The sequence below is a fragment of the Tenrec ecaudatus genome, chromosome 12 (assembly GCF_050624435.1).
Source record: "Tenrec ecaudatus isolate mTenEca1 chromosome 12, mTenEca1.hap1, whole genome shotgun sequence".
NCBI lineage: Eukaryota > Metazoa > Chordata > Mammalia > Afrosoricida > Tenrecidae > Tenrec > Tenrec ecaudatus.
In genome coordinates this window covers 3477722-3502774 of record NC_134541.1, presented here as the reverse complement: position 1 = coordinate 3502774, position 25053 = coordinate 3477722, and the positions used below count along the sequence as shown (strand labels likewise).

The 25053-nt window shown below is 50.7% G+C and overlaps 1 protein-coding gene across 2 annotated transcripts in view; it reads left to right on the top strand.

Moving 5' to 3' along the window:
• Positions 1 to 25033, top strand: part of NELFCD (negative elongation factor complex member C/D) — a 121181-nt gene extending 96148 nt beyond the window's left edge. For both annotated transcript variants that reach the window (XM_075528368.1, XM_075528369.1), the window contains exons 5-15: positions 19919 to 20026; positions 20298 to 20450; positions 20584 to 20714; positions 21731 to 21896; positions 22979 to 23113; positions 23363 to 23502; positions 23800 to 23914; positions 24096 to 24191; positions 24281 to 24421; positions 24566 to 24695; positions 24780 to 25033. In XM_075528368.1, coding sequence (XP_075384483.1) covers positions 19919 to 20026; positions 20298 to 20450; positions 20584 to 20714; positions 21731 to 21896; positions 22979 to 23113; positions 23363 to 23502; positions 23800 to 23914; positions 24096 to 24191; positions 24281 to 24421; positions 24566 to 24695; positions 24780 to 24814 — 1350 coding nt within the window. In that variant the 3' untranslated portion in view covers positions 24815 to 25033. The remainder of the gene's footprint in view (positions 1 to 19918; positions 20027 to 20297; positions 20451 to 20583; positions 20715 to 21730; positions 21897 to 22978; positions 23114 to 23362; positions 23503 to 23799; positions 23915 to 24095; positions 24192 to 24280; positions 24422 to 24565; positions 24696 to 24779) is intronic.
• Positions 25034 to 25053: the final 20 nt, after the last annotated feature.

Sequence of the window (25053 nt, the reverse complement as noted above, 5' to 3'; positions counted from 1 at the left end):
GTGGGGTTCCATTCATGGTAGGAAACCTAGGTGCAGTCGGCGTAAGTGTCTTGTCGGAAATGGAGTGGCAGAGGTGGTAAGTTCCTGGTCAGCAATCTAGGGGCAGTGGGGTTAACTTCATGGTAGCAAATCTAGGAGCAGAGGGGTTAGTTCATGTTGGGAAATCCAGGGTCAGTGAAGTTAGGTTCGCAGTGGGAAATATCGGGGCAGTGGGGTTACCTTCTTGGTGGGAAATCTGGGGGAAGTAGTTGGGTTCTTGGTAGGAAACCTAGGTGCAGTGGGAATACATTCTCGTTAGGGAATCTAGAGGCAGTGGTGGTAGGTTCATGGTAGGAAATCTAGGGAAGTGGGGTTACGTTCATGGCAGGTAATCTAGAGGCACTGGGCTTGCTTTCATGGTAGGAAACCTCTAGGCAGTGGGGCTATGCTCATGGTGAGACTTGCAGGGGCAGTGTGCTCTGTTTCTGCTTGCAAACTAGCGGCAGTTTCCTAAACTTTTGGTAGGCAATCTAGGGGCAGTTGGGCTATGTACATGTTTGGAAATGTAGGGGCAGTGGGGTTAGACTCATGGTAGGCAATCTAGTGGATATGGGTTTACATTCCTGGTAGGAAATGTAGTTGCAGTGGGGTTAAGTTCTCGGTAGGAAATCTAGGAGATGTCTGATGTTGTTCTGGTGGGAAATCTAGCGCCGTGCGGTTACAATCATGGTGGGAATCTAGGGGCAGTGAGTCAACTTTTATGCTGGGAATCTAGGGGCAGTGGGGTGACATTCCAAGTTGGAAATCTAGAGTGAGTGGGCTTACAGTCCTGCTTGGAGCCCTAGGTGCTGAGGGGAAATCTAGCGGCCATGGTGGTGAGTTCCTGCTACAAAATGTAGGGACAGTGGGTTAAAATTCATGGTAGGAAATAACTGGGCAGAGGGCTCACGATCCTGTTGGGAAATGTAGGGGCAGCGGAGTTAGGTTCCCAGTGGGAAAACTAGGGGCAGTGGGGTTACATCCTGGTAGGAATCCTCGGTGTAACGGGATTACGTTCTCGCTAGGAATCTAGGGACCTTGGTGGCTCTTTCCTGGTAGGATTTCTAGAGTCAGTGGTGTTACGTAATCGGTAGGAAATGTAGGATTTGTGGGAGTTCGTTGTGGCAGGGAATCTAAAGGCAGTGCGGTTCCGTTCATGGTAAAAAGTCTAGGGGCTGTGGGGTTACGTTCATGCTGTGAGAAATTGGGATCGTGGGGTTAGGTTCATGATAGGAAACCTAGGGTTGGTTGGGTTACGTTCATGGCAGGAAGTCTGGGCCCGTGGGGCCACGTTGATGGTGGGAAATCTAGGAGCAGTGTGGTCGCATTGTTGGCAGGAGATCTGGGGGCAGTATGGTTACATTCCTGCTAAGAAACCTAGGTAGAGTGGGCTGAAGTTCCCTGTAGGAAATCTAGAGGCAGTGGTGGTAGGCTCATGGGAGGAAATCTTTGGGCATTGGGTTTACTAGCATGATAGGAAATCTAGGATCTCTGGGAGGTGGTTCAGGGGGCAGTCTCGAGGCAGTGCGAGGACGTTTATGGTGGAAATTTGATGGCAGCAATGGTGCATTCACAGTAGGAAGTTCAGGGCCAGTGTGGTTATGTGCTTGGTCTTAAATCTAGTGTCAGTGGTGCTACATGATGGGGAGGAATAGAGGGGTAGTGGGCTGACTTCCAGGGTAGGCGATTTGGGTGCCGTAGTGGTACATTCGCGGTAGGACATCTAGGGGCCGTGTGTTCATCTTTCTGGTAGGAAATGTAGGTGCAGTTCAGGGTAGGAAATCTGTAGGAAGTGGTGGTAAGTTGCTGGGACGAAGTATCTCGGCAGTGAGAGGTTATTCGTGTGAGAAATCTAGGTGTAGTGGGGGTATGTTCACGGTTGTAAATCTATAGGCAGTCGGCTTATGCTCATGGTATGAAATCTGAGTGCACTGTTGTTAGATTGATGGTGCGGAAGCTCGGGGCAGTGGAGCTGTGTTCCATGTGGGAAATCTAGGTGGAGTGAGGCTACGTTCCCGATAGGACATGTATGGGCTGTAGGGTTTGTTTCATGATAAGGATTCTCGGGGCGGTGGTGGTTCGTTCAAGGTGAGCAGTCTAGGGGCAGTGGGGCTACTTTTATGGTGGCAAACCTAGGGGCAGTGGGGTTACATTCTTGGTCAGTAATCTAGCGGCAGTGTGGTTACCTACTTGGTAGGAAACCTAGGTGCAGTGGGCTGGAGTACCTTGGAGGGAATCTAGCAGCAGCGGAGGGAAGCTCTTGGTATGACATGTCGGGGCAGTTGGGCTACATTCATGCCTCGAAAAATACGGACAGTGGGCCGAAGTTCCTGGTAGAAACCCTAGGTGCAGGGGCATTACAGTCTTAGCAGGAAATCCAGAGGCCGTGACGGTAGGTCCATAGTAGGAAGCATAGGGTCATCGGGATATGTTCGTTGTTGGTAGTCTGTGGTCACTGGGTTTCCAATTTGGTAGGAAATCTAGGGACAGTGGGTTTACATGGCTGGTGGGAAACGGAGGTCCAGTGGGGTTAAGTTCAAGGTCGTTAATCTAAGGGCAGTCGTGGTGCGTTCCCGGTAGGAAATCTCGGGGCAGCGGGGTTACATTAGCGGCATGATCTGTGGCAGGTTGTTCTTAAGGGAAATCTAGGGGCAGTGCGGTTACGCTCATAATAGGAAATCTTGGGGTTGGGGGGTCACGTTCGTGGTAGGAAATCTAGGGTCAGTCGCGTTACGTACGTTTTAGGAAATCTAGGAGGAGTTGGCTTATATTTGTGGGAGGGAACCTAGAGGCAGTGGGGTTCCGTTCAGGCTGGGAAATCTAGGATGTGTGGTAGGTTGTTGTTCTGGGATATCTTGGGGACATGGGGTTACGTTCATGGTAGCACATTTAGGGGCAATAGAGGTAGGTTCATGGTAGGACATGTATGGTCTGTGGGTGTTGTCCTGGTGGGAAATCTAGGGGCAGTGGGATTAAGTCCCTGGTGTGAACTCTAGGCAGAGTGGGCTCACGATCATGGTTGGAAATCTAGGCGCAGTGGGGTTGTGTTCATAGAGGGAATGTAGGGGCAGAGGGGTTACATTCTTGGTACTAAATCTAGGGGCTCTAGGGTTCTGTTCCTGGTAGGAAACCTATGCTCATTGAGAGTGCATTCTCGGTAGGAAATCTAGAGGCAGTGGTCGTAGGTTCATGGTAGGAAATGTAGGGGCATGATGCTAATTTCATGATAAGAAATCATGGAGCTTTGGTGGCGTGTTCGTGGGAACCCATCTAGGGGCATTGAGGTCATATTATTGGTAAGAAATCTAGGGTCAGTGGGGTTCCATTCATGGTAGGAAACCTAGGTGCAGTCGGCGTAAGTGTCTTGTCGGAAATGGAGTGGCAGAGGTGGTAAGTTCCTGGTCAGCAATCTAGGGGCAGTGGGGTTAACTTCATGGTAGCAAATCTAGGAGCAGAGGGGTTAGTTCATGTTGGGAAATCCAGGGTCAGTGAAGTTAGGTTCGCAGTGGGAAATATCGGGGCAGTGGGGTTACCTTCTTGGTGGGAAATCTGGGGGAAGTAGTTGGGTTCTTGGTAGGAAACCTAGGTGCAGTGGGAATACATTCTCGTTAGGGAATCTAGAGGCAGTGGTGGTAGGTTCATGGTAGGAAATCTAGGGAAGTGGGGTTACGTTCATGGCAGGTAATCTAGAGGCACTGGGCTTGCTTTCATGGTAGGAAACCTGGGGGCAGTGGGGCTATGCTCATGGTGAGACTGGCAGGGGCAGTGTGCTCTGTTTCTGCTTGCAAACTAGCGGCAGTTTCCTAAACTTTTGGTAGGCAATCTAGGGGCAGTTGGGCTATGTACATGTTTGGAAATGTAGGGGCAGTGGGGTTAGACTCATGGTAGGCAATCTAGTGGATATGGGTTTACATTCCTGGTAGGAAATGTAGTTGCAGTGGGGTTATGTTCTCGGTAGGAAATCTAGGAGATGTCTGATGTTGTTCTGGTGGGAAATCTAGCGCCGTGCGGTTACAATCATGGTGGGAATCTAGGGGCAGTGAGTCAACTTTTATGCTGGGAATCTAGGGGCAGTGGGGTGACATTCCAAGTTGGATATCTAGTGTGAGTGGGCTTACAGTCCTGCTTGGAGCCCTAGGTGCTGATGGGAAATCTAGCGGCCATGGTGGTGAATTCCTGCTACAAAATCTAGGGGCAGTGGGTTAAAATTCATGGTAGGAAATAACTGGGCAGAGGGCTCACGATCCTGTTGTGAAATGTAGGGGCAGCGGAGTTAGGTTCCCAGTGGGAAAACTAGGGGCAGTGGGGTTACATCCTGGTAGGAATCCTCGGTGTAGCGGGATTACGTTCTCGCTCGGAATCTAGGGACATTGGTGGATCTTTCCTGGTAGGATTTCTAGAGTCAGTGGGGTTATGTAATCGGTAGGAAATGTAGGATTTGTGGGAGTTCGTTGTGGCAGGGAATCTAAAGGCAGTGCGGTTCCGTTCATGGTAAAAAGTCTAGGGGCTGTGGGGTTACGTTCATGCTGTGAGAAATTGGGATCGTGGGGTTAGGTTCATGATAGGAAACCTAGGGTTGGTTGGGTTACTTTCATGGCAGGAAGTCTGGGCCCGTGGGGCCACGTTGATGGTGGGAAATCTAGGAGCAGTGTGGTCACTTTATTGGTAGGAGTTCTGGGGGCAGTATGGTTACATTCCTGCTAAGAAACCTAGGTAGAGTGGGCTGAAGTTCACTGTAGGAAATCTAGAGGCAGTGGTGGTAGGCTCATGGGAGGAAATCTTTGGGCATTGGGTTTACTAGCATGATAGGAAATCTAGGATCTCTGGGAGGTGGTTCAGGGGGCAGTCTCGAGGCAGTGCGAGGACGTTTGTGGTGGAAATTTGATGGCAGCAATGGTGCATTCACAGTAGGAAGTTCAGGGCCAGTGTGGTTATGTGCTTGGTCTTAAATCTAGTGTCAGTGGTGCTACATGATTGGGAGGAATAGAGGGGTAGTGGGCTGACTTCCAGTGTAGGCGATTTGGGTGCCGTAGTGGTACATTCGCGGTAGGACATCTAGGGGCCGTGTGTTCATCTTTCTGGTAGGAAATGTAGGTGCAGTTCAGGGTAGGAAATCTGTAGGTAGTGGTGGTAAGTTGCTGGGACGAAGTATCTCGGCAGTGAGAGGTTATTCGTGTGAGAAATCTAGGTGTAGTGGGGGTATGTTCACGGTTGTAAATCTATAGGCAGTCGGCTTATGCTCATGGTATGAAATCTGAGTGCACTGTTGTTAGATTGATGGTGCGGAAGCTCGGGGCAGTGGAGCTGTATTCCATGTGGGAAATCTAGGTGGAGTGAGGCTATGTTCCGGGTAGGACATGTCTGGGTTGTAGGGTTTGTTTCATGATAAGAATTCTCGGGGCGGTGGTGGTTCGTTCAAGGTGAGCAGTGTAGGGGCAGTGGGGCCACTTTTATGGTGGTAAACCTAGGGGCACTGGGGTTACATTCTTGGTCGGAAATCTAGTGGCAGTGTGGTTACATCCTTGGAAGGAAACCTAGTTGCAGTGGGCTGGAGTACCTTGGAGGGAATCTAGCAGCAGCGGAGGGAAGCTCTTGGTATGACATGTCGGGGCAGTTGGGCTACATTCATGCCTCGAAGAATACGGACACAGGGCCCAAGTTCCTGGTAGAAACCCTAGGTGCAGGGGCATTACAGTCTTAGCAGGAAATCCAGAGGCCGTGACGGTAGGTCCATAGTAGGAAGCATAGGGTCATCGGGATATGTTCGTGGTTGGTAGTCAGTGGTCACTGGGTTTCCAATTTGGTAGGAAATCTAGGGACAGTGGGTTTACATGGCTGGTGGGAAACGGAGGTCCAGTGGGGTTAAGTTCAAGGTCGTTACTCTAAGGGCAGTCGTGGTGCGTTCCCGGTAGGAAATCTCGGGGCAGCGGGGTTACATTAGCGGCATGATCTGTGGCAGGTTGTTCTTAAGGGAAATCTAGGGGCAGTGCGGTTACGCTCATAATAGGAAATCTTGGGGTTGGGGGGTCACGTTCGTGGTAGGAAATCTAGGGTCAGTCACGTTACGTACGTTTTAGGAAATCTAGGAGGAGTTGGCTTATATTTGTGGGAGGGAACCTAGAGGCAGTGGGGTTCCGTTCAGGCTGGGAAATCTAGGATGTGTGGTAGGTTGTTGTTCTGGGATATCTTGGGGACATGGGGTTACGTTCATGGTAGCACATTTAGGGGCAATAGAGGTAGGTTCATGGTAGGACATGTATGGTCTGTGGGTGTTGTCCTGGTGGGAAATCTAGGGGCAGTGGGATTAAGTCCCTGGTGTGAAATCTAGGCAGAGTGGGCTCACGATCATGGTTGGAACTCTAGGCGCAGTGGGGTTGTGTTCATAGAGGGAATGTAGGGGCAGAGGGGTTACATTCTTGGTACTAAATCTAGGGGCTCTAGGGTTCTGTTCCTGGTAGGAAACCTATGCTCATTGAGAGTGCATTCTCGGTAGGAAATCTAGAGGCAGTGGTCGTAGGTTCATGGTAGGAAATGTAGGGGCATGATGCTAATTTCATGATAAGAAATCATGGAGCTTTGGTGGCGTGTTCGTGGGAACCCATCTAGGGGCACTGAGGTCATATTATTGGTAAGAAATCTAGGGTCAGTGGGGTTCCATTCATGGTAGGAAACCTAGGTGCAGTCGGCGTAAGTGTCTTGTCGGAAATGGAGTGGCAGAGGTGGTAAGTTCCTGGTCAGCAATCTAGGGGCAGTGGGGTTAACTTCATGGTAGCAAATCTAGGAGCAGAGGGGTTAGTTCATGTTGGGAAATCCAGGGTCAGTGAAGTTAGGTTCGCAGTGGGAAATATCGGGGCAGTGGGGTTACCTTCTTGGTGGGAAATCTGGGGGAAGTAGTTGGGTTCTTGGTAGGAAACCTAGGTGCAGTGGGAATACATTCTCGTTAGGGAATCTAGAGGCAGTGGTGGTAGGTTCATGGTAGGAAATCTAGGGAAGTGGGGTTACGTTCATGGCAGGTAATCTAGAGGCACTGGGCTTGCTTTCATGGTAGGAAACCTGGGGGCAGTGGGGCTATGCTCATGGTGAGACTTGCAGGGGCAGTGTGCTCTGTTTCTGCTTGCAAACTAGCGGCAGTTTCCTAAACTTTTGGTAGGCAATCTAGGGGCAGTTGGGCTATGTACATGTTTGGAAATGTAGGGGCAGTGGGGTTAGACTCATGGTAGGCAATCTAGTGGATATGGGTTTACATTCCTGGTAGGAAATGTAGTTGCAGTGGGGTTATGTTCTCAGTAGGAAATCTAGGAGATGTCTGATGTTGTTCTGGTGGGAAATCTAGCGCCGTGCGGTTACAATCATGGTGGGAATCTAGGGGCAGTGAGTCAACTTTTATGCTGGGAATCTAGGGGCAGTGGGGTGACATTCCAAGTTGGAAATCTAGAGTGAGTGGGCTTACAGTCCTGCTTGGAGGCCTAGGTGCTGATGGGAAATCTAGCGGCCATGGTGGTGAGTTCCTGCTACAAAATCTAGGGGCAGTGGGTTAAAATTCATGGTAGGAAATAACTGGGCAGAGGGCTCACGATCCTGTTGTGAAATGTAGGGGCAGCGGAGTTAGGTTCCCAGTGGGAAAACTAGGGGCAGTGGGGTTACATCCTGGTAGGAATCCTCGGTGTAGCGGGATTACGTTCTCGCTAGGAATCTAGGGACCTTGGTGGCTCTTTCCTGGTAGGATTTCTAGAGTCAGTGGGGTTACGTAATCGGTAGGAAATGTAGGATTTGTGGGAGTTCGTTGTGGCAGGGAATCTAAAGGCAGTGCGGTTGCGTTCATGGTAAAAAGTCTAGGGGCTGTGGGGTTAAGTTCATGCTTTGAGAAATTGGGATCGTGGGGTTAGGTTCATGATAGGAAACCTAGGGTTGGTTGGGTTACTTTCATGGCAGGAAGTCTGGGCCCGTGGGGCCACGTTGATGGTGGGAAATCTAGGAGCAGTGTGGTCACTTTATTGGTAGGAGATCTGGGGGCAGTATGGTTACATTCCTGCTAAGAAACCTAGGTAGAGTGGGCTGAAGTTCACTGTAGGAAATCTAGAGGCAGTGGTGGTAGGCTCATGGGAGGAAATCTTTGGGCATTGGGTTTACTAGCATGATAGGAAATCTAGGATCTCTGGGAGGTGGTTCAGGGGGCAGTCTCGAGGCAGTGCGAGGACGTTTATGGTGGAAATTTGATGGCAGCAATGGTGCATTCACAGTAGGAAGTTCAGGGCCAGTGTGGTTATGTGCTTGGTCTTAAATCTAGTGTCAGTGGTGCTACATGATTGGGAGGAATAGAGGGGTAGTGGGCTGACTTCCAGTGTAGGCGATTTGGGTGCCGTAGTGGTACATTCGCGGTAGGACATCTAGGGGCCGTGTGTTCATCTTTCTGGTAGGAAATGTAGGTGCAGTTCAGGGTAGGAAATCTGTAGGTAGTGGTGGTAAGTTCCTGGAACGAAGTATCTCGGCAGTGAGCGGTTATTCGTGTGAGAAATCTAGGTGTAGTGGGGGTATGTTCATGGTTGTAAATCTATAGGCAGTCGGCTTATGCTCATGGTATGAAATCTGAGTGCACTGTTGTTAGATTGATGGTGTGGAAGCTCGGGGCAGTGGAGCTGTATTCCATGTGGGAAATCTAGGTGGAGTGAGGCTATGTTCCCGGTAGGACATGTCTGGGCTGTAGGGTTTGTTTCATGATAAGAATTCTCGGGGCGGTGGTGGTTCGTTCAAGGTGAGCAGTGTAGGGGCAGTGGGGCCACTTTTATGGTGGTAAACCTAGGGGCACTGGGGTTACATTATTGGTCGGAAATCTAGTGGCAGTGTGGTTACATCCTTGGAAGGAAACCTAGTTGCAGTGGGCTGGAGTACCTTGGAGGGAATCTAGCAGCAGCGGAGGGAAGCTCTTGGTATGACATGTCGGGGCAGTTGGGCTACATTCATGCCTCGAAGAATACGGACACAGGGCCCAAGTTCCTGGTAGAAACCCTAGGTGCAGGGGCATTACAGTCTTAGCAGGAAATCCAGAGGCCGTGACGGTAGGTCCATAGTAGGAAGCATAGGGTCATCGGGATATGTTCGTGGTTGGTAGTCAGTGGTCACTGGGTTTCCATTCTTGGTAGGAAATCTAGGGACAGTGGGTTTACATGGCTGGTGGGAAACGGAGGTCCAGTGGGGTTAAGTTCAAGGTCGTTACTCTAAGGGCAGTCGTGGTGCGTTCCCGGTAGGAAATCTCGGGGCAGTGGGGTTACATTAGCGGTATGATCTGTGGCAGGTTGTTCTTAAGGGAAATCTAGGGGCAGTGCGGTTACGCTCATAATAGGAAATCTTGGGGTTGGGGGGTCACGTTCGTGGTAGGAAATCTAGGGTCAGTCGCGTTACGTACGTTTTAGGAAATCTAGGAGGAGTTGGCTTATATTTGTGGGAGGGAACCTAGAGGCAGTGGGGTTCCGTTCAGGCTGGGAAATCTAGGATGTGTGGTAGGTTGTTGTTCTGGGATATCTTGGGGACATGGGGTTACGTTCATGGTAGCACATTTAGGGGCAATAGAGGTAGGTTCATGGTAGGACATGTATGGTCTGTGGGTGTTGTCCTGGTGGGAAGTCTAGGGTCAGTGGGATTAAGTCCCTGGTGTGAAATCTAGGCAGAGTGGGCTCACGATCATGGTTGGAAATCTAGGCGCAGTGGGGTTGTGTTCATAGAGGGAATGTAGGGGCAGAGGGGTTACATTCTTGGTACTAAATCTAGGGGCTCTAGGGTTCTGTTCCTGGTAGGAAACCTATGCTCATTGAGAGTACATTCTCGGTAGGAAATCTAGAGGCAGTGGTCGTAGGTTCATGGTAGGAAATCTAGAGGCAGTGGTCGTAGGTTCATGGTAGGAAATGTAGGGGCATGGTGCTAATTTCATGATATGAAATCATGGAGCTTTGGTGGCGTGTTCGTGGGAACCCATCTCGGGGCAGTGAGGTCATATTCTTGGTAAGAAATCTAGGGTCAGTGGGGTCCATTCATGGTAGGAAACCTAGGTGTGTTTTTGGTAAGTGCCTTGTCTGAAATCTAGTGGCAGAGGTGGTAAGTTCCTGGTCAGCAATCTAGGGGCAGTGGGGTTAACTTCATGGTAGGAGATCTAGGAGCAGAGGAGTTAGTTCATGTTGGGAAATCCAGGGTCAGTGAAGTTAGGTTCGCAGTGGGAAATATCGGGGCAGTGGGGTTACCTTCTTGGTGGGAAATCTGGGGCAAGTAGAGTTAGCTTCTTAGTAGGAAACCTAGGTTCAATGGGATTACGTTCTCGTTAGGGAATCTAGAGGCAGTGGTGGTAGGTTCATGGTAGGAAATCTAGGGAAGTGGGGTTACGTTCATGGCAGGTAATCTAGAGGCACTGGGCTTTCTTTAATGGTAGGAAACCTGGGCAAGCAGTGGGGCTATTCTCATGGTCAGACTTCCAGTGGCACTGGGTCTATGTTGAGTTTTTGTAATCAGGGAGCATTGGAGTTACACTGTTGTTAGGAAATAGAGGAGCAGTGGAGCTGTGTACACAGGTGCCTCTCAAGATACAGTGGGGTTAGACTCATTGGAGGAGATCTAGTGAATATGGGTTTACACCCCTGGTAGTAGTTCTCCAGGCAATGGGGTGACATTATTGGTAACAAATAGAGCATTTGTGAGAGCTTGTTCTGTGGGAAATCTGAGTGGAATGCACTTAATTTCCTGATAGGAAATCTATGGGCAGTCGTCTTACGTTCAAGGTAGGGACCTAGGGCCTTAGGAGGTTTTTCATGGTCAGAAATCCAGGCATTGTGGGCTCACCTATCTGCCCAGTTTTCTACTAACAGCAGACTTACGTCCGTGGTACGAATTTTCCCAGCAGTGGACTTACTATGTCCTTGTTAGTAATTCTCCCATGGATGTGTTTTACCTTCATGGTGGGACGTAAATAGGCAGTGGGATCAAGTCCAGTGTGGGCAATCTAGTGAACGTACATTTATATTCCTGGTCGCAAATCTGCAGGTAGCGGGGTTACGTTCATGGTAGAAAATCTAGGGCCAGTGGGGGTACCTTCATGGTAAGAAATATCTTGAGTAATGGGCTTCCATTTAGGTAGGATACCTATGGACATTGAGGTTTTGTTTATGGTAGTAAATCCAGGGACAGTGGGCTTTCAGTGAGAGGTTGTTCTGGTGGGAAATCTCTGTGTAGTGGGCGTATGTTCATGGTTGGAAATCTAGAGGCAGTGGGTTATGCTCACAGTGTGAAATCTAAGTGCAGTGTTACATTTGTGGTGGGAAATCTCGGGGCAGTGTTGCTGTGTTCAGTGTGGGAAATCTAGAGGCAGTGGTGCTATGTTCTATGAGGGAAATCTCGGGGCAGTGGTGCTGTATTCAATGTGGGAAATCTCGGGGCATGGTGTTACATTCTTGGCTATAAATCTGATTACCATGGGTTTTCATTCCTGGTTGGAAACCTAGGGGCAGTGGGTTTACGTTCCTGCTATGAAATCCAGAGGCATTGGTACATTTCTTGTAGGAAATCTAATGGCATTGGGGCTCCATTCATCTTGTGGTACAGTTCTCGTAGGAAACCTATGGGCAGTGGGGTTCCATTCATCGTAAGAAATCTCGGGGCTTTGCGAATGATGATGGCAACAATGTTCAAATGTGCTTGACACATGGATGTTTGTATGGATTATTATAAGAGTTGTACGAGTCCCAATGAAATGATTAAAAAACATAACCCAAACTCAAGATGTATCAAAGACCTAAATGTAAAACTGAGAACAGTAAGGTTCATTGATGAGGGGGCAGGGGGGCTATGTTCCAGATAGGAAATCTAAAGGTTGTGGTAGTACTTTGTGCTAGGAAATCCAGGGGCAGTGGGACTCTGTTCATTGTAGGAAATACAAGATCTGCGGGAGGTTGTTCTGGTGGGAAGTCTGAGGGCAGCAAGGTTACTTTCATGGTAAGAAATCTAGCGCCAGTGGGTTTATGGTCAAGGTAGGAACCTAGGGTCTTAGGAGGTTGTTCACTTTCAGAAATCTAGGCATTGTGGGCTCATTTTCGTGGCAGGTTTTCTAGAAATGGTGAACTTATGTTCATGGTAGGAGTTTTCCCTGCAGTGGACTTCTGTCCATGGTAGGAATTCTACCATGAATGTGTTTATCTTCATGGTGGGAAATCTATAGGCAGTGGGATCATGTTCAGGGTGGGCAATCTAGGGATCTTAAGTTTAAATCCATGGTCTGAAATCTCTGCAGAGTGAGGTTATGTTCATGGGAGAAAATCTAGGGCCAGACGGGTTACGTTTATGGTCGGAAATCTCCGAGTATTGGGGTTCCATTTATGGTAGGAAACCTAGGGCCAGTGTGGTTTCGTTTATGGTAGTAAATCTAGGGGCAGCAGGTTTACATTAACGGTAGGAAATCTAGGGGCAGTTGAGTTACATTCATTTTAGGAAATCTAGAAGAATTTGTGTTATGTTCATGGTAGGAATTCTAGAGGCAGTGGGATTACGTTCAAGGTGGGAAATCTAGGGTCATTGGAGGTATGTTCATGACAGGAAATCTAGGATCTGTGGGAGATTGTTCTGGTGGGAAAATTAGGCACCGTGGGGTTATGTTCATGGTTGGAAATCTTGTGGCAGTGGCGTTCCATTCATGATAGCTAATCCGAGAGTAGTGGGGTTACTTTCATAAAAAGAAATCTTGGGCCAGTGGTGGTACGTTCATAGTGGGATATCTGGGGGCAGTGTGGTTGGAGTCTTGGTAGGAAATCTATTGGCAGTGGGGTTACATTCCTGGTAGGAATCCTAGGTACTTGGGGGTAAGTCCCTTGTAGGAGATGTAGCGGCAGTAGGTAAGTTCTTGGTGTGAAATCCAGGGGCAGTGGGGTTACATTCCTGGTATAAAACCTAGGTGCAGTAGGGTTACATTCCTGGTCGGAAACCTAGCTTCAGTGGGATTACATTCTTGGTAGGAAATCTAGAGCCAGTGGTGCTAGGTTCGTGGTAGGAAATCTAGTGGCAGTGGGGTTACTTTCATGGTAGGAAATCTGGGGGCAGTGGTGGTATGTTCATGGTGGGAAATCTAGGAGCAATGTGGCTATGTTCATGGCAGGAAATCTAGGAGCAGTAGGGTTACATTTTTAGTAGGAAACTTAGGGACAGTGGGGTTAGACTCATGGTAGGAAATCTAGTGAATATGGGTTTACATTCCTGGTAGGAAACATAGGTGCAGTTAGGTTAAGTTCATGGTAGGAAATCTAGGGGCAGTGGGGTTACATTCTTGGTAGGAAATCTAAGATTATTGGCAGGTTGTTCTGCTGGGAAATCTTGGGGCAATGCAGTTATGGTCATGGTAAAACATCAAGGGGCTGTGGGGTTACGTTCATGGTGGGGAAAATCAGGACAGTGGGGTTACCTTTATGGTAAGAAATCTAAGAGCAGTGTGGTTACATTCTTGGTAGGAAATCTAGGGGCAGTATGGTTACATTCCTGCTAGGAAACCTAGGTGCAGTGGGCTGAAGTTCACTGTAGGAAACCTAGAGACAGTGGTGGTAGGTTCATGGAGGATATCTAGGGGCAGTCGGCTTACTGCGTTCAAGGTAGGAAATTTACGGGAAGTGGGGTTTCGTTCATGGTAGGAAATTAAAGACAGTGGGGTTATGTTCTTGGTAGGAAACCTAGGGGCACTGTTGTTAAGTTCATGGTAAGGCTAGGTGCGGGTTGCTGAATTCAACCTGGGCGATCTAGAGGCAGTGCAGTTACGTTCATGGCAACAAATCTAGAGGCATTGAGGTTACGTTCATGGTCAAAAATGTAGGTGCAGTGGTAGTACGTTTGTGGCAGTAACTCTATGGCCAGTGTGGCTACTGTCATGGTGGGTAGTCTTTGGGCAGCGACATTATCTTCATGGTGGGAAATCTAGGTGCAGTGGGGTTACTTTTGTGGTAGGAAATCTGGGGACAGTGGTGGCACATTCATGGTGGGAAATCTAGGGTTTAGTTGGGTAATTTTCATGGTTGGAAATCTAGCGGCAGTGGAGTAACATTCTTGATAGGAAATATGGGGCCAGTGGAGTAACATTCTTGGTAGGAAGTCTAGGGCAGTGGGTTTACATTACTGGGAGGAAACGTAGGTGCAGTGGGGTTAAGTTCCTGGTAGAAAATCTATGGGCAGCAGCCTTCTGTTCATCGTAAGAAATCTAGGGACAGTTGAGCTTTATTCATGATAGGAAATCTAGAGGCAGTAGGGTTCCGTCCATGGTAGGTGGGAAATCTTGGGGCCGTGAGGTTTTATGTTCATGGTAGGAAATCTAGGGGCAGTGGCATTATGTTTACGGTGGGAAATCTAGGGGCCATGGGGTCATGTGCGTCATAAATCTAGGGGCCATGGCATTACGTCATGGTAGGAAACCCAAGATCTGTGGGAGGTTGTTCTGGTGGGAAATCTCGGGGCAGTGAGGTTACATTCGTGGTAGGAAATCTAGGGACAGTTAGGTTATGTTCATTGTAGAAAACCTAATGGCTTGGGAGGTTTTTCATGGTAGGAAATCTAGGCCCTGGATTTGGGATTGGAAGGCCTGAAGTCTAATTTTATACATATCACTCTGTGCTGTGTGGTACTGAGCAATCACTTAACCTCTCTGTGCTCCAGGGCTTTTTTTCATTGCTATTTTTAAACTTAGATCTGGAAGTTACTTAAGTTTTTTAATTTGTGGGAAATGTCGCATTTCTGCCTCTCTCTCGCCTCCGTTTCTCTAATATTACCATCACACATAACTCTGGCTCATTTCTTAAAGCTGCAAGGCCAGCACTCATATGGACCCAAACTGTGGTAGTCACACAGTTTCATGTCAACGTGATAAAAGAATGAAGGGGTGGAGTCTAGCCTGTCAATCAGGTCACAGCCTGATGATCCCTCCTTGTGGCTGTGGCCTTCTCATGAGGATTCTGAGAACTCTCCCTCAGCCTCCCCTTCCTGGTGACAAGCCAGATGGAGCCACACTGATGGCAGCCAGAGACCTGGAGGTGCTTCCACTGCCACTGGATCCATAAGACTTTCCACCCACTGGCCTGTGATCTTCCTGCGCTTAGTGTCATTGTGTCTATTACATGAGTCGGAAAAGAAATTTACAGACTGGTATCATGCATATTGGCTAATTTCAGATTTATGGACTTGATTTGGACCGGGCTGGGATTTCTTTTAATGTGCAATTGCTCTTCGATATAAAACTCTTATACATAAAACAAAGAAAGAAAGAAATCTAGGCATTGTGGGCTCATTTTCGTGGCAGGTTTTCTAGAAACGGCCACTTCCCAGCAGTGGGCTATGTCTGTGGTGGGAATTCTACCGTGGATAGGCAGTGGCATCATGTCCACGGCAGGTGTTCATCTAGGAAGCGTAGGATGATATTGATGGTCAGAAATCTGCAGGGAGTGAGGTTACATTCATGGTAGAAAATCTAGGGCCAGTGGGGGTACATTCATGGTAGGAAATACATGAGTAGTGGGGTCTCGTTTATGGTAGTAAATCTAGGGCCAGTGGGCTTACATTCATTGAGACACTGGGTTCACGTTCATGGTGGGAAATCTAGGGGCAGTGGAGTTAGGTTCATAGTGGAAAATATATGGTCAGTGGGGTTACATTCTTGATATGAAATCTAGGAGCAGTAGTAGGTTTATATCCTGGTAGGAAATCTGTGACCAGTGGGATACGTTCATTTGGGAAATCTAGGGGCACTTGTGGTACATTCATGGAAGCAAATCTAGGGGCAGTGGGGTTACTTCCATGGTAAGAAATCTTGGGGCAGTGGGGTTACTTCCATAATAAGAAATCTTGGGGCAGTGGGGTTACTTCCATGGTAAGAAATCTTGGGGCAGTGGGGTTACTTTCACGGTAGGAAATCTTGGGGCAGTGGTGGTAGGTTGATGGTGGGAAATCTAGGGGCACTGGGGTTACATTCTTGGTCAGAAGCCTAGTTGCAGTGGGCCTAAGTGCCTTGTAGGAAATCTACAGGAACTGGTGGTATGTACCTGGTAGGAAATCTAGGATCTGTGGGAGGTTGTTCTGGTGGGAAATCTAGGAGCAGTGCGGTTACCTTCATGGTAGGCAATCTGGGGACACTGGGATTATGTTCATGGTGGAATATCTAGGGGCAGTGGTAGTATATTCAAGGTAGGGAATCTATGGGGAGTGGGCTTATGCTTATGGTAGGAAATCTAGGGGAAGTGGGGTTACTTTCATGATAGGAAATCTAGAATCTGTGGGAGGTTGTTCTGGTGGATAGTCTGGGGAGCACTGAGCTGCTCTTGACGGTAGGAGATCTAGGGGCAGTGGGCTCATGTTCATGGCAGGTATTCTTGGTGCAGTGGACTCTTGTTTGTGGTAGGAATTCTACAGGAAGATGGCTCACATTCATGGTGGAAAATCTATAGGCAGTGGGATTATGTTCGTGGTAGATAATACAGGGGCAGTGAGCTAAGCTATCTAGGGAAATTGCCTTACGTTCCTGGTAGGGATTCTAGGAACAATGAACTTATGTTCATGGTAGGGATTCTAGGTCCAGTAATATATGTTCACAGTAGGAAATCTACAGGCAATGGGCTTATGTCCATGGAGTGAAATCTATAGGCAGCAGGACTCTGTTCCTGGTAGGATCTAGGGGCAGCGAGCTGGTGTTCATGGTAAGAAACCTAGGCGTAGTGGGTTTATGTTTATGGTGGGAATGTAGGAGCAGTGGACTCATGTTCTAGGTGGGACTTCTTAGATTCGTAGACTTCTGTTCATGCTAGGTATTACAGAGTCAGTAATGTAAGTTCATGGTGGGAAATCTGTAGACAGTGGATTTTGTTGATAGTGGAATATCAAGGGTGAGGGTGCTTATTTTCATTGTAGGATAACTGGAGCGGTGGGCTTATTTTTATGGTGCGAAATCCGTAGGCTATGGGATTATGTTGTGGTGGGAGACCTTGGGGCAGTGGGCTTCTCTGTTCATGGTTGTAAATCTAGGGCACGCGTCTCTAGTTTGTGGTGGGAAATAGTGGCACTGAGCTTATGTTCATGGTAGGAAATCCATGGCTAGGCATGGTGGGCTTGTGTTGACGATCGTTAATCTTTGACAAGTGGGCTTATGTTTATGGTTGTAAATTTAGGGGAGTAAGTTTTATTCATTGTAGGAAAGCTAGGGATAGTGTCTTAATGTTCACATTAGGAAATCTACGACAAGTGGGCTCATGTTCATGGAAGAAAATCAGGGACAGCAGGCTGTATTCATGGTGGGAAATGTAGAGGCCGTGGGCTGTGTTCATGGTGGGACATCTAGGGACAACGAGCTGTGTTCGTAGTGGGAAATGTAGAGGCCGTGGGCTGTATTGATGGTGGGAAATCTAGGTGGTGGCCTTCGGTTCATGATGGAGAAGTATAGGCAGTGCGGTTACATTCGTGGTGGGAAATCCACAGGCAGAGGGCTGTGTGCATGGTAGGAAATCAAGGACGGGGATTATGTTCATGGTGGGAAATCGATATGCAGTTGGGATTATGTTCATGGTGGAAAACTAGTAGCGGTGGGCTTGTTTTCTTGGTGGGAAATCTATAGATATTGGGATTATGTTCATGGTAGAAAATCTAGGCACAGTGGGCTACTGTCCTTGGTACGAAATCTAGGGGAAGTGGGGGTATGTTTATGGTAAATCTAGGGGTGGTGGGTTGATGTATATGGCAGGAATTGTAGGAGGAGTGGACTTCCATTCAAACCAGGCATTCTAGGAGCAGTGAACGCCTGCTCAAGGTAGGAATTATTGAGGCAATAACTTCTGTTCGTGCTAGGAAATCTACAAGGCAGACGACTTCTCTTTATGGTGGGAAATCTACAAACAATGGGATTATGTTCGTGGTAGGAAAGCTAGGGCCAGGGTGGTTATGTTACTGTTGGGAAATCTTTAGGCAGTGTTTATGGTATTAAATCTAGGGGCAGTGGACTGTGTGTTCATTATAAGAAATATGGGGTAAGTGGGCTTATGTTCATGGAACTAATTCTAGTAGCAGGGGACTTACATTCATGATTGGAATTCTAGCACCAGTGGACTTGTGTGCAGCATGGAAGGAATTTTAGGGAAGTAACATGTCATAGTAGGAAATCTACAATCAGAGGGATTATATGGTTTAGGTTCATGGTAGAGAATCTAGGGAACGTGGGTTTATCTTCATGGTAGGAAATCTAGGGTCAGTGGACTTATGTCCATGGTGGTAAATGTATATAGACAGTGGGATTATGTTCCTGGGGGAATCTATAACAGGAGATTATGTTCATGGAAGGAAATTTATGGGCAGGAAGATTGTTTAGTCAGAAACCACGGCGCACTGGGCTGTAGTTCATGACAGGACATCTAGGGGCAGTGGACTGTAATTCAAAGGTAAGCAATCTAGGAATGATGGGCTTCTGTTCATGGTAGGAATTCTAGGAGCGATGGGCTTCTGTTCATGGTAGGAATTCTAGGAGCAGTGGGCTTCTGTTCATGGTAGGAATTCTAGGAGCGATGGGCTTCTGTTCATGGTAGGAATTCTAGGAGCAGTGGGCTTCTGTTCATGGTAGGAATTCTAGGAGCAGTGGGCTTCTGTTCATGGTAGGAGTTCTAGGAGCAGTGGGCTTCTGTTCATGGTAGGAATTCTAGGAGCAGTGTGCTTCTGTTCATGGTAGGAATTCTAGGAGCAGTGGGCTTCTGTTCATGGTAGGAATTCTAGGAGCAGTGGGCTTCTGTTCATGGTAGGAGTTCTAGGAGCAGTGGGCTTCTGTTCATGGTAGGAATTCTAGGAGCAGTGGGCTTCTGTTCATGGTAGGAAATCTAGGGGAAGTAACTTAAGTTCATGGTAGGAGATCTACATGCAGTGGGCATACGTTCATGTAGAAATTCCTAGGGGAGCAGGCCTGTGTTCATGGCAGGAAATCTAGGGACAGTAGGCTTATGTTCTTGGGGGGGGGGGAGGGGTGGAGGAAATTGTGCCATAGGCCTCCTGTTCATGCAGGAAACCTAGGGGCAGTATGCTATGTTCTTGGTGTGAAACTTAGGCACAAGCTTTCTGTTGTCGTTGAAAATCTAGCTGCCGTAGAATCATGTTCTTGGTTGGAAATCTTGGGGCACAAGCTTTCTGTTCATGATCAGAAATTCAGGTTAGTAGGCTCATGTTCTTGGTGAAAAAAATGGGGTGCAAACTTTATGTTCATGATACAAAATCTAGAGACCATACTCTGTTCTTGGTGTGAAGTGATGGCACACAAAGTTTTTCTCTTCATGGAAGAAATATGGGGGCAGGAGGACTAGGTCCTGGGTGTGCAGTCTTGGTGCACAGGCTTTCTGCGCATGATGGGAGATCCGGTGTCGGTAGCCTTACGTGCCTGGTGGGAGATCTTAGGGCACCGGTTTTCGGCTCCTGTGGGACGTCTGCGGGCAGGAGGCTTCTGTTCTTGGTGGGAAATCGTGGGCGCAGGCTTTTGTCGTGGTAGGAAATCTAGGGGCAGTCGGCTTCTGTACGTTGTGGAAATACTTGAGCCATAGGATCTCTGTTCACAGAAGTTGACTGCTCTTGGTGGTAAATCGTGAGGCCCCATGTTTCTGGACATGTAAGAAATCCAAGGGGGTAGGAGGCTTAGGTTCTTGGTGGGAAATCTTAGGGCAAAGGCTTTCTGTTGATGTGGAAATCCAGGATAGTTGGCTTGAGTTCATGGCAGAGAAAGTATCTGGAAAAGGAGTGTGGAACTGGAGCACAATCTGAAGAATGGCATCCGTGCCCATGATTGGGTCTTGGAGACCTGCTCTGGGGCCCCTGGGATAGAGCCATCGCCTGTCCCAGGGTGGAGCCCAGTCAGACCCTTACCCTGAGGTGCTTGTTGCAGACCCCGGCATGGCTGGAGCAGATGATCGCGCACACTACGTGGCGAGACCTTTTCTACAAGCTGGCCGAAGCCCACCCGGACTGTCTGATGCTCAACTTCACTGTGAAGGTGGACTCATCGGGTGTGGGCTGGGCTCTTGTGGGGCTCCTGCCCTGCGTTTAAGGATGGGGCTCCATCCTCTCTCTTGGGTACACCTTCTTCCTGGGAAGGCATGGCCTTAGGGGAGGCTCCACAGGGCTAGGCCTGAGGTAAGGCAGGTCCCTGTAGTTTCACATGAGAACACACATCTCACATGTGGTCAGCCCGGGCCATGTGTAGAGTTGATGGGAATCAGGTGTGGTGCCTGTGTGCTGACTGTGACCCGCACGGGGTGGGCCAGCTCATCTCCGATGCAGGGTACCAAGGGGAGATCACCAGCGTCTCCACAGCGTGCCAGCAGCTGGAGGTGTTTTCTCGGGTCCTCCGCACCTCATTGGCCACCATCCTTGACGGAGGGGAGGAGAACCTGGAGAAGAACCTCCCCGAATTCGCTGTGAGTTCTCTCCCCTCCCCCCACTCTGACCCCAAGGAGGCTGTCCTCTCCCCCAACCAAAAGGGAGGCCACTGGGGGGGGGGGGGTGCTCTGGCTGGACCCCTCTTCAGGCCCAGCTCCCTGCGTTTTCCAGAAGATGGTGTGCCACGGGGAGCACACCTACCTGTTCGCCCAGGCCATGATGTCCGTGCTGGCCCAGGAGGAGCAGGGTGGCTCCGCCGTGCGCAGGATCGCCCAGGAGGTCCAACGCTTCGCCCAGGAGAAGTGAGAGCCATGCTGCACCCACTATACCCCAAGCACCCAGAGCTCCTTCCCAGCCTGCCCCTCCACCTTTCCTCAGTATCCCCACCCCACCCCCACTGTCCAGGGAGGGTCCGTCCGGCTCATTTAAAGCCCTGGGAGCTAGCTTGTTGAAGCATCAACATGGGGACTCTGGTGAAATGAATGCTGGGCTTCACTTCAGCTCGCTGAGGCCTAAGAACTGTTTCTTGGGCCTCCTCACAGAGGAGAGAACAGCCCAGAACTCTGGAGCCAGTCTGGTTACGCTTGCTGTTACATTGTGTTAGGCAGCTGGTGGCCCAGGCCCTGTGGGTGTTACATTGTGTCAGGTAATGTTTCCTGCTTTGTACACAGGACTGTTGGAAATGGGAAGCCACTGGGCTGCCCTAACCACTACCACCACACACTGCAGTCCCTGGGCTTCTACACCAGAACAAGCTCTTCAACCACTCTTGTTGTAGGGTGCCACCCCATAGGTCCCCACTCCCAGCAGCCCTGTAGGACAGAGAGGGCTGCCCCACAGGGTGTCTGAGCAGAGCGCCCTTCAATCAGCAGCCAGGCCTGGGCTACCTTTTCCTACTAGCAATGGAGTCTCGGAAAGCCCAAGCCCACAACCATCAACTTGATTCTGACCCCGTGACCGTGTAGGATGGAGCAGAATTGCCCCCGTGGGTTTGCAGGGCTGTCAGTATTTCTGGGAGCCTCTTTCTCCCTGGAGCGCCTGGTGGATTTAAAGTACCCAGCTGTGGTTAGCAGCCCAGAACTTAACCTGCCTTGCCCACCCAGCACATGATGCCGGAGCCCTCCTCCTGAGGCATTCGCACCGTGTGGCCTCTGCTGGTGGCCGGCCTCTCCCGCTTGTTCTGTGGTGTGTCAGCTGCCCAGTGGTCTAGGAGAGGTGGGGGGCGGGCAGCAGGTCAAAGCACCAAGCACAAGAAAGGGGACAGCACCGTGGTTCATACCAGGGTGTGTGTGTTTACATGTCTGCCTTTCTTCTGCAGGGGCCACGATGCGAGTCAGATCACACTGGCCTTGGGCACGGCTGCTTCCTACCCACGGGCATGCCAGGCCTTGGGCGCCATGCTGTCTAAAGGCGCGCTGAACCCTGCTGACATCACGGTCCTCTTCAAGATGTTCACCAGCATGGACCCGCCTCCCGTGGAGCTGGTGGGCTCTCTTGCTCTCTGGGGTTCACGTGGCAAGTCCAGAGGTGGGGGCACAATGGCCTGAGCATGGGCTGCTAACAGCAGTCAGTGGTTCAAAACCATCAGCCACTCCAAGGGAGAAAGAAGAGGCTTTTGACTCCCATAAGAGCTGCCCCCTTGGGGACCCACAGGGCATTTCACCTCAGTCCGTCAGTGTGGCAGCAGGGACAGTGTGTGCAGCAGCATGGAGGAGCCCTGCCTGACGCTCTGGCTTCCCTGGTGCCGTGAGGCAGCGCCAGACAATGCCCCACCCTCCACCGCTCAGCTCCCACTGACACCAGCAGCTCCTCGCACAGCACCTTGCTCTCCGCTGGGCGTAGTGACTCACAGTGATGGGGTGTCCAGGAGCAAAGTTAACTGGTTACCCTAAGTCAGGACCAGGAAACAGTGAGGATAGTCATGGGCCCACAGCAACGCCTCCTCGATGAGCTGCCAAGTGTCTCTCTCTGGTCCTTGGCCTCGGCCTCTGCGGACCAGGAAGCCTGCCTTTTGCTCCGTCTCACAGCCAGTCTCTTCACGGTTCCTCTGCTGTCTCATGGTCTCCTTGCTTAGCCATGGCTTCCGCCATCTGACTGGGGCTCGTCTGTCTTCCCGTGGCCCTGGGATTTCTCTCCCGGGCGTGGCTTTTGTGTTTCAGCTGCCCATACTCCCAAGGGCACAACGGGTGGGTCTTGGTTTACACCCTCTACTTCATTCCCCACTAACTCTGCACCTCCTCATAGCAAAGCTCCTCCCAAAGGGGGTCACGGCCACAGGCACAGAGGACAGACTGGCGCATCCCTGAGGGGTGAGGAAGGCCAGCTTCCTGGAGCACAGCCCCAGCAGCGCTGCGCCCACCGGCCTGTCTTCCTCTCGCTGTAGTTCAGTGACGAGGGTGCTCACCACCAGAAGGGTGACTTTGGGGTGTCTGTGTTTCATTCCTGATGGGAAGCCCCGTGGTTGCTCAGGCACAGCACCGCCAGTGCTGCCCTCGGGCACGGGCGCCTCCACGCGTGAGCGTGCCTGCTGGCTCTGCCTGCATCGGTGCTGCACATGTCTCTGCAGATCCGGGTGCCGGCCTTCCTGGACCTGTTCATGCAGTCCCTCTTCAAGCCAGGGGCCAGGATCAACCAGGACCACAAGCACAAGTACATCCACATCCTGGCCTACGCAGCCAGTGTGGTGGAGACCTGGAAGAAGGTACTGCGCTTTTGTTGGGGTGTGGTGGGCGTGGGTAGTGGGAGGTCAGGCTGCAAGAACCCAGCCCCCCACCCCCACCCCTGAGTTAGTGCTCCAGGGCTTGCATGGGACAGGGCCTGTGCCCCAGCTGCCTATGGCAGTGCCAGGCCAGACCATCTAAGTGGGCATTTGTCCCTGGACACTAGGAGTGTGGCATCAGAGGGGGAGGGAGGTATGCAGAGATCCCTGGAGCCCCTCCGTGTGTTCCAGAACAAGCGTGTCAGCATCAACAAAGATGAGCTCAAGTCCACGGCCAAGGCTGTGGAGACAGTCCACAACCTGTGCTGCAACGAGAACAAGGGGGCAGCCGAGCTGGTGGCTGAGCTGAGCACGCTCTATCAGTGCATCCGGTGAGCCCCGACCGTTCTCCCTCTGGGTCTCCCGACTGCCCGTTGACACTTCTAGAGCCTCACAGACTGGACTTGGGGAACAGCCAGAGACTGATCAGAAGCCCGGGGATCGCATGGGCATGATGGGGTGGGGTAGTGAGAACCAGGCTTCCCCAGTGGTGGAGGGGATGGATGGAGCAGCCTTGGGGGGGTACTTTTGTGCGTGTGTGCAAGCCTCCCTGGCCCTGTGCTCGCCTAGCGTGGATTCAGGCGTGCCTTCAGGTCTGTGGCAGCAGCACCCTGCCTTGGGCACTACAGGTTCCCAGTGGTGGCAATGGGTGTCCTGAAGTGGGTGGATTGGACGGTATCAGAACCAAGGTACTTCCAGCTGCAGACTGACCACACCCCTGTCCACCTGGCGTTACTGGATGAGGTAGGTGGCAGGGCCGCCCGTGCCTGCCCTGAAGGAGGGTTGTCAAGGAGGGCCCTGGGGGGTGGGAGCAAGAAAGGGAAGCTGCTGGCTTTGGTGTTGGGGCAGGGACAGCCCCTCCCTGGGCCCTGCTTGGGCCTGGGGCTCAGCCCCGTGCTCACTGAGGCTTCCGGCCTCTCTGCAGATCAGCACCTGCCACCAGCTGCTGCACCCCCAGGTCCTGCAGCTGCTGGTCAAGCTCTTTGAGACGGAGCATTCCCAGCTGGACGTGATGGAGCAGGTAAGCAGGGACCCTGGGCTTGCTGTGGGACTGGGCTCTCATCCTGACGGCTCCTCTCTCCCTCCCCCTGTCCTACCGCCCGCCTGCAGCTGGAGTTGAAGAAGACTCTGCTGGACAGGATGGTCCACCTGCTGAGCCGAGGCTATGTCCTGCCCGTGGTCAGTTACATCCGGAAGTGTCTGGAGAAGCTGGACACAGACATCTCCCTCATCCGCTACTTTGTCACTGAGGTCAGCACCACTCACCCCTGACCTGACAGGTTTGCTGAGAACAGGGCAGGCACTCTTCCCTCAGACCCTGCTCCTCTGGGGGGGTCTCACTCCCCAGCACGGCATCCGTCCCTCAGCTTGCTCGTGTGAAACACCACCCACCAGGTGCTAGACGTCATTGCACCCCCGTACACGTCGGACTTTGTGCAGCTCTTCCTGCCCATCCTGGAGAACGACAGCATCGCGGGCACCATCAAGACCGAGGGCGAGCACGACCCCGTCACCGAGTTCATCGGTGAGTCCTCGAACAGTGTCCACACCGCCCACTGCAGAGGCCACTCCTCTTCACTAACCAGCCACCCCTGCCCTTCCGTTACAGCCCACTGCAAATCCAACTTCATCATGGTCAACTGAGCCTGAGCACCGAGGAAAAGCCCTCCCTGGGCACACCCCGGAAACGGACTCTAGGGAGGAGGCGCGACAACTCAAGATCTGACCTTGTGACTTGCCAGAACAGGTCAGAGGTGCTGTACCTCCCAGTTGACCGTCCAGTTTCTCGACGGAAGTAAATTAGTGACTTGACATCTTATTGTACCCTCTGCTGGTGAATAAAAGTGACTTTTTAAAGAGTGAGTGCTGGTCAGGTGCTGACC